Source organism: Fibroporia radiculosa (assembly GCF_000313525.1).
Source record: "Fibroporia radiculosa TFFH 294 genomic supercontigs, scaffold80812, whole genome shotgun sequence".
NCBI lineage: Eukaryota > Fungi > Basidiomycota > Agaricomycetes > Polyporales > Fibroporiaceae > Fibroporia > Fibroporia radiculosa.
Window position 1 is genome coordinate 65,013 of NW_012133520.1, and position 9,344 is coordinate 74,356.

Consider the following 9,344-nt stretch of genomic DNA (forward strand, 5'->3'; position numbering starts at 1 on the left):
TCACACACTGCTATGCGCTGTCACGCGGCATGGTTACCTAGATTGGACTGGGTATCTTGGGCTGTACAACTTGACGAGACGGAACCTTACGAGTCGACTTCTGGCCAATGGCCGAAAACATTTACAGCAGGGGAACTAGAGTATGGTTCGCCGACAAGGAGCAAGGCTGGATTTCTGCGGAGGTCGCTTCCGTCTCGCGAAGTCCCGATGACGCGGTCAAGCTGGTGTTCATAGACGAACGGGGCAAAGTGAGCTTTTCTGTAGTCTCTGGCAGATCGTTGCTTGAATCGTAGAATGTAGGAAATTGTTATCGATACCACGGTTCAAGACATCAAGAATGGGAAGGAAGGCCTACCTCCGTTGCGAAATCCTCCGCTGCTAGAAACCGCCGATGATTTAGCCACTCTATCTCATCTTAATGAACCGTCTGGTATGTCATAAGCTTGTAAGGATCATACACGTTTGTATCAACTGTTCCTAAAATACAGTCCTGCATACCATACGCAATCGTTATGCGCAACACAGCATCTACACTTACAGTGGCATTGTCTTAATTGCAATGAATCCATTTCAACGCGTCACACTGTATGGACCTGAAATCATCCAGGCGTACAATGGCCGGCGGAGAGGGGAATTAGAGCCGCATCTGTTTGCTATAGCTGAAGATGCTTATACCGCGATGAGCAGAGATGGTACAGGCCAGACGATTATTGTTTCTGGAGAGAGGTACGTTTCTATGATGACTGTAAACCGCATTCCAAGAACTCATTTCTTGAAGTGGTGCAGGAAAAACGGAGTCTGTAAGTCACAGCTAAAGCGCATATACGGTACCGAAGGTAAATTGGCATGATGTCTAGGCAAAGTTTATCATGCGTTATCTGGCTTCCGTGAATCCTCCCAACTCAAAGGGTAGAAGCAAAACGAAAGCATCGCTTGATGATTCCAGCGAGGTTGAACGTCAGATCCTCGCTACTAACCCGGTTTTGGAGGCATTTGGAAATGCGAAGACCACACGAAACGACAACTCCTCCCGATTTGGTAAATATATTCAGGTCAGAGGAGGCACTATACGTATGTACTTCGAAGTCTCATTATCCTTTATCCCCAGATCCTTTTCGACGGCAATCAGGAGATTGTTGGTGCTCGAATAAGAACATATCTGCTGGAGCGCTCTCGAGTTGTCTTTCAACCCCTCACCGAGCGCAATTATCATATTTTCTATCAGCTTTGTGCGGGTGCGCCTTTGAAGGAAAGGAAAGATCTTGGGCTAGATACAGACATCACCAAATTCCAATACCTCAATCAAGGCGGTCCGCAGTCCACACCCATTGCTGGCGTAGATGATGCTGAGGAATTCCGGCAGACTCAAACGGCACTATCGACGATAGGCATCAGTGTCGAGAAGCAGTGGGCGGTTTTCAAGTTGTTGTCGGCATTACTTCACCTTGGAAACATTAAGATCTCCCAGACTCGTTCCGACGCCATCATCGATGATACGGATCCTGCCCTACAGATGTCAACAAGATTCTTAGGTGTTACACTCGCTGACTTCAAGAAATGGACCGTCAAGAAGCAGATTACTACGCGTTCCGAAAAAATTGTTACTGCCCTCAATGCTGCGCAGGCCACAGTAGTGAGAGATAGTGTGGCTAAATTCGTTTATGCATGTCTATTTGAATGGCTCGTCGCCATCGTCAATGAGAGTCTTGCTGGTGAGGGTGGAGAAGCGGCCAACCGTGCAGAGATGTTCATTGGAGTCTTGGACATTTACGGATTTGAACATTTTAAGAAGGTACGTCTAGGGATATTGGTATCCTTGGTGTGCGGCATAGTTCCTAACTTTAGCATAGAATTCTTTCGAGCAATTTAGTATCAATTATGCAAACGAGAAACTACAGCAAGAGGTATGCGGTTGAAACTATCTAAGAATATTCTCTAACTCTGTTGCAGTTCAACGCTCATGTTTTCAAATTGGAGCAAGAAGAATACGTTCGCGAGAAGATCAATTGGACGTTCATCGATTTTTCTGACAATCAACCTTGCATAGACGTTATCGAGGGAAAGCTTGGAGTAATGGCCCTCTTGGATGAAGAATCGCGGCTTCCCTCCGGTACCGATACCTCCTTTCTTCAAAAGTTGCACACCCAGCTGGGAAAGCCCGAAAACAGCAAAGTGTTCAAGAGACCGCGATTTGGTAATTCGGCGTTCACTATAGCGCACTACGCTTTGGACGTGACATACGAAGTTGAGGGATTTCTGGAGAAGAACAGGGATACTGTACCGGACGAGCACATGGCCCTTCTCATGTCAACGAAAAACTTGTTCCTGAAGGAGGTGCTCGACGCCGCCTTCGCTGCCACTAAAGCTCCCGATGCCGCGTCGCCAGGATCTCCAACGTTCTCGGACACTGGCAGTGGCGGCTCACGACGCTCATCCGTCATTCCTGATCCCGGTCGTCAATCTTTAATTTCATCTGCTGTATCGTCTTCTCTTGGGTCAAAACGACCCGGTGGTATAGCGCGAAAACCTACTCAAGCATCAATATTCAAAGCATCCTTGGTAAACCTAATGGATACCCTAAACGTCACGAATGTCCACTACATACGATGTATCAAGCCGAATGAACAGAAGAAGGCATGGGAATTCACGCCCCAGCAGGTTCTGGGCCAGTTGCGCGCGTGTGGTGTTTTAGAAACTATACGCATCAGTTGCGCTGGGTATCCTTCTCGCTGGATATACGAAGAATTTGCAGAGAGGTATGCCACTGTTCAAAGGCAGGGGGTCATGCCTATTGATTTGAGTGATTTAGGTACTACATGCTAGTCCACTCTTCCGAGTGGGGGCCCATGATCCAGAATTTGGAGCTCAAGCCCCTCTGCTCTCTTATTCTGCAGAGGACTATCAATGACACGGATAAATACCAGCCAGGTTTGACGAAGATATTTTTCCGTGCGGGCATGTTGGCAGCCCTAGAATCTCTACGTTCAGACAGATTGAATGCGCTCGTTACGATCGTGCAGAAGAACATGCGTAGACGAATGGCCGTTAAGCGTTATCGAGAGTTACGGCAGGCGACAATCCAGATTCAAACTTGGTGGCGTGGCATACTTGCTCGCCGGTTTGTCATAAAGGTTCGACGAGAAGCAGCTTCTGTCAGGTTGCAGACAGGCGTTAGGGGTTATCTTCGCAGGCACTGGTTCTCGGAGGTCAAGCGCAGCATCGTCAACATTCAAAGCCGTGAGTGAATACGTGTTCCGCTTTTTCAAGATCATTAAATGCTGTTTCCAGATGTGCGCGGTATTCAGGCTCGACGCCAGTTTGTCGAATCTCGTAGAACGCATGCGGTTGTGACTCTTCAAAGTCTATCTCGCGGAATGTGAGTTCTTCGGGCTGGATCTGCTGATCACTTTTTGATACCTTATGAAGCCTCTCGCGGCGAGTATATCACTCGGACGTTGGGAAAGTTATCTACATCCAGTCATGTATCCGCCGTCGTCTAGCGCGCAAAGAGCTGAAAGCTCTGAAAGCCGAAGCTCGTTCCGTCTCGAAGTTCAAGGAAATCTCTTATAAGTTGGAGAATAAAGTCGTTGAGCTTACGCAAAATCTCCAAAAACGCACAGAAGAGAAGAAGGAACTTCAAGGGAAGATGACGCGACTCGAGCAACAGCTGCAGCAGATGGTTTCACGACAAGAAGAATCTGAAGCGCGCGCGAAGCAGCTGCATTTAGAGCTGCAAATGGCGCAAAAGGAGCTTACTCATAGAGAAGAACTCTTACTCCTCAAGGAGGATGTGGAGAGGAAACTGGATGAAGCATTGGCTAAAGCCGGTGAGAAGGAAGACACGATCCAGCGACTCACGGATAGCCTGGCCGAACAGGCTGCTCAGCTGGAGGCGCAACAAAGAGCTCTTACAGACGCGCCTCCGAGGAGCGCAGATGATAGTTCCGTAATTCTCACCCTAAAGAGCGAGGTTAGCAACCTAAGGGAGCAACTCAACCGCGCTAACGCTTTGAATGCTTTGACAAGGGGAGGTCGCGCCGAACCCACTTCTCCTACATTCGCAACTGGTTTGCGCCTTGCGGAAGTCCCTGCGCCCATGGCCGCGGCCAACGGATCCGCCCTTGTTCCGTCGGCGGCGCGTGGACACCAACGAAGGCATAGTTCCGCCGGGGTGTATGCCATAAGCCCGGTCGACAACCGAACGTCAGCGGATGAACTCATGATCACTGCAAAACGGAGTCAGGCTACTAATCCTCGTGCTGTGTCCGTCGCTTATAATGGCGAGGATGGGCTGCCTAGGTTCCGCGCCCCGAACGGTATCTCGGACGTGTACGATCCTGCGGAAGAGAAGATTGCGCTGATGCAGGATATAAGGCGTTTGGACGAAGATGTACTGGATGGACTCATTCGTGGTCTGAAGATACCTGCCCCTAGCACCACAAATCCCTCCGCCGTGAAAGAAATCTTATTCCCTGCAAATCTCATCAGTCTGATAACAAACGAAATGTGGAAGTATGGCCTGATACCAGAAAGCGAGAGATTTCTTGCGAATGTCATGCAGACCGTTCAGTCTCATGTCATGGTAGCTTTTCATTCGCATGTGTTCGTGGTATATTCTGACTCCTCGTTTTGCAGTCTTTCTCCGTGGAGGAGGCTATTGTTCCAGGGATCTTCTGGCTTTCTAATGTTCACGAAATGCTGTCATTCATTTGCGTAGCCGAAAGCGATATGCTGCAGGGAATCGGCCCTGGCGAAGAAAACGCCGTGCGTCCCTTCGAGTGGGCCGATTATGAGAGGCTTGTCTCAGTCGTGAAGCACGATCTGGACAGCTTGGAATACAACATCTATCACACTTGGATGCTTGAGACCAAGAAAAGGCTATCAAAGATGGTCATACCCGCGTTAATCGAGAGCCAGTCGTTACCTGGCTTTACAACGACCGATGGTGGCGGTAGATTATTCAATCGGCTCCTCAGCTCTAATGCACAACCTGCGTATAGCATGGATGATATTCTCAATCTGCTCAACAAAGTTTGGAAAAGCTTGAAGAGTTACTATATGGAGGATTCAGTGGTCCAGCAAGTTGTTACTGAACTCCTGAAGTTGATTGGTGTGACGAGTTTCAACGATCTACTCATGAGGCGAAATTTCTCCTCGTGGAAACGAGGTCAGTTATTCATTCAACCCTTGGAGACCGCTACTTATTGCGTCCTTCAGCGATGCAAATCCAATACAACATCACACGTATCGAGGAGTGGTGCAAGTCGCACGATATGCCCGAGGGAACGCTCCAGCTCGAACATCTTATGCAGGCTACTAAATTACTGCAGCTGAAGAAGGTAGCTGATGCTCATTCTGCGATATCCTCACCTAGCTAACGTATGCTTGCGCAGTCTACACCTGCCGATATAGAGATCATCTACGATGTGTGTTGGATGCTCACCCCAACCCAGATACAGCGGATGTGTACGAATTACTATGTCGCGGATTACGAAGTATGGTATCCCTTTGATCGTCTCTCACTTGCTGATAGCGTGTGTTTTGCAACAGAACCCCATCTCCCCGGAGATACTGCGAGTCGTCGCCTCAAGAGTTGTCGCTAATGACCGGAACGACCATTTGTTATTGGCGCCTGAAACGGAGGAAGTGGGGCCTTACGAATTGCCCCTGCCCCGTGAAGTCTCTGGTCTCGAGACCTACGTCCCTGCTTATCTCAATGTGCCTCACTTGAGAAGATTGGCCGCTCTGGTAGCATAGCTATTCTAATATCACTAGTTTGATTTTTGGTTGTCGCATGCTTTCTAGCGTTCAGCAATGGTTGTATAATGGTACTACTATACATATATACCCTATCGTAAATCATGGTCGCATCGCCTCACTGAATACTGAGTGATTTCGCCAGGGTGACATCCTCGAAATGTTCGATTATAGTATAAGAAGAGCACCATCAATGATCTGCTCTGACAGAGAAAGGTCCATTCGCAGTTCTACAACGTTCGAATCCTCTGAATCCGGGCTTAACAGCTGTAACGGCTGAGAATGAACGGTGGATGAACGATGAGAACTAGAGGCAAACACTGCAACAACAATAACAGCATACCCTAGGCTCTGAGGATAACCTCATCTGAGAAATGAGTAGGTCTACTGCCTTCCCCGCACTGATGGTCTACTCATTGCGTAACAGCATCTAGACGAAGAAGGGACAAAGAGAGCTCTACCTTTCTGAACCAGTACAATCTTTCGGGGGGGCTCTGAGGGTCATCCCGCAATAGGATTTTGACGTGAACGCGATCATCAAGGGGCACGGAGGCTTGAACATCCCGCGCGTCTCCAGGCAGTGCGCGATGACGCATGCTTCTCAATTCAACTTGCCTGGAGAGCTGGGACTGTTTCTGACGAACGCGTGTTGATACAGGTCGTTCCGTGGTGGCACCGCGGCCTTGACCTTGATAGTTCGGAAAATGTTTCGCGAGAAGGTTCCGAGCTGCAGCATTCTTGCTACTGGACGTGGAGCTATCTTGTACGGCGGCACATGCATGAGAGACAGTTTCGCGGTGACTATTCGACTGCCAACTCAAGGTTACCGCTTGCTAGATGGGCAGGAAAACTCTCACCTGGCGCAAAACGACAGCTTGCACTTGGGACAGACGGCGGGAACTCTGCCCTCCCGGTCTTCGGTGCATGCTATTGCAGATTCAAGACTGAGTTTATTGCATCCGCTATGTGCACATCTCTGGGCTTGAATCCGAGCAGAGAGTGGGATTGTGGTTTGGTCATAGACAGTAGAAGGAAAGGAGCATTGGTGGTGATCAGGGAAAATATGATTCCTACAATATATTTTGCTGCATTGACACAAGAAAGGGAGAAAATCATTGACATTGCATGAGGGTACAGAGCAATGAGCTCCAACTGAGAGGATGTCCATTTCCAAAGAGACGTATATGGTGCAGGACTTGAGATTGGGGAGCGGCAACTCCTGCAAAGTGCGCATGACGATGATGTAAGTTTCCCGCTCGAAAAGCGCCGCGTGGCCGCGGACACTACACTGCCGAGTGATCGAATTCCTGGAATATTGCTGGCCACTCCGGATTGAGCAGCCTCTTCTGGTTGCTGCTCACAGCCCATGGGGATGCTGTCCCTATTACAGCCTTGCAAGGGAGGTTTTCTCTTCATCTTGTTCACTCACTTCCAGACCCTGGACTATCTATTCTTGGACATCTCCTGCCAGTCTATTTCTTTGATGTGTATGTTCTCTATCTATCAGTTTCACCTTGTCACAGAATTTCATGGTGTCTATCTTATCTTAATGTTTAGATGATCTATATCTTATTCAATTAGATATCTCACTAGATAAGGATAGTGTAATGCATGATGACATGTGACTAGTCAGATAGTAAGCCCATTAATTGGGCAAGGATATGACATATCCCCATCACAAGGGAATATCCCTATCATGCCCAGAACCACATATGGCTGTTCAGGTGATCATCACTATAGAACTACTGACTCAACATGAGGCAGAGTATTCACATGTCAGGTATTCTTAGATAGCCAATGGCATATATAGAGCATCTGTTAGCCTAGGTGTTAGATGTACTACCAGTAGTATTAGGGGTCTGGTCCCTCATGTATAAATACCAGAGCAATCCAGCGTAGAGGGGCAAACTAAATATTCTTCAGTTGCTCTCATCTACTTAACTTTCAACTTATCCTCTGAGCCCCAAAGCTCTTAAGACAAAGTACACTGCTTCAATCTTACAACCACTATCGCCACAAGTGAGTGCTAGGGTTAGGGGTTGGGTTAGGGTCAAGGGTGATACCTTGACATAATATTTAGTCTATCCTATTTGTCGGTTGTTATCACCAATATCTCTCTTTTGGTCCATCCATTTGTTTAACAGATAAACTTATCTCTTCAGAAAGTGTTGTCATATGCTTCCCAGTCTGCCTCTCAGGACCTTCAAGAAGCTTGTACCCCTTCCCCCACTTCCTTCTTCCTGTTCTTCAGGACTGCTGCTGAACAACTAGAATTTGTTGAAGGATGAATTGCTAGTCTCTTTACCTCAGGACTACAAACCTAAGGACAGCAAGAGCTATATGAGGAGTATATTGGACTTGCAGGGACTCTTAGAGAGTCCATTAGAATTGGTCAGGAAGATTTGAACATTCAAGAAGAAGTAGAGGTTAGTGAGACACCCCTCCCATCATCACCCTATGCCCCCATTCCCACTCAGTGGTTTCTACAGAGAGTTGCCTCATCACCAGAGGTTATTGAAGTCACAAGGAGTGCTTTGGAAGAAGAACTCTGGAACAGAGTAGGAGGACCTGAAGTAGAGCTTATTTTAGCTGCCCTTCAACATGAGATAGTTTCAGGAGCAGTCAATTGCACACATTCAGAAAAACTAGGCAGAGACCCAGATGATTTTGATTTAACTTTAGCACCATCATTTTCACCACCCCTGGCACAGGAAGTATCCAGCACACCAGCACCCCAATACTTGCCACCAGCACCCACATATCTACTGCCATCCCCCACATACCAAGATGACTGTATTTGCCTCACTCCTGACTTCCTTGGACTAGCCAAAGGAATCAGAGAAGCCAGAGCTGAAATTGTAGCCCAGAGAGCTCAAGAAGCCTCTTCACTTGAGTATGTGACTGCAGAAGGAGAAATTGTGGAAGATCCAATATCTTCCAGTACAGTTATCAATAAGAGTAGTGTAAGTGCCTTGACCTTGGAAGGAGAATTCCAAGAGCGCTTGGAACCTAGTAGGCTGTTTCCTTCTTGGCTTCATAGCAGGAGGACCACCAATAGGAACACCCCAGGAGAGCGTTGCCACTACAGGCGCCCTTATTCCTGCACATGCCCCCCTACACCCATCACTGACAGTGTCTAACAGGACATTGATAGGTTTTGCAGCAGACCTCAACAAACTATCAAATACATATCTCAGCCCTTTGCTAGAGCTGAGGGTATCTGACAAACACATCGCTAATGTTACAGCGTGAGAGGGGGGTTTCTTTTTCTTTCCTAACTATTTGTTATTGACCCTGTACTATACAACTGATCCCATCACTTGATGTGTTTCACCTACATCAAGCGTTTCATATCCATCACGTTTCACCTATATCTTATTTCACCCACATCACGTTTCATATCTATCACATTTCATCTCCATCACTGATATAACCCAGTGAAACCTGTTTCATGTATATCACTGATCCAACTCAGTGTTTCATACTTATTAAACTCTATTACTTAGCACTATTTAAGTAGCACTACTTGCGCTGCTATACTTTAGTTTTGTCCTCTTGTTCCCTACGTACCTTCATAGGAACAGTCC

At 47.5% G+C, this 9,344-nt stretch overlaps 1 protein-coding gene across 1 annotated transcript; it reads left to right on the forward strand.

Moving 5' to 3' along the window:
* Positions 1-107: 107 nt before the first annotated feature.
* Positions 108-5,757, forward strand: FIBRA_08346 (uncharacterized protein; the record flags this gene model as incomplete). The annotated part of the gene is made up of 15 exons (XM_012329992.1): positions 108-248; positions 301-430; positions 489-726; positions 779-800; positions 858-1,052; positions 1,109-1,792; positions 1,851-1,904; positions 1,951-2,756; positions 2,810-3,237; positions 3,289-3,376; positions 3,427-4,582; positions 4,636-5,167; positions 5,218-5,339; positions 5,394-5,495; positions 5,551-5,757. The coding sequence occupies 15 exons, from the start codon at positions 108-110 to the stop codon at positions 5,755-5,757; spliced, it is 4,905 nt and encodes a 1,634-aa protein (XP_012185382.1).
* Positions 5,758-9,344: the final 3,587 nt, after the last annotated feature.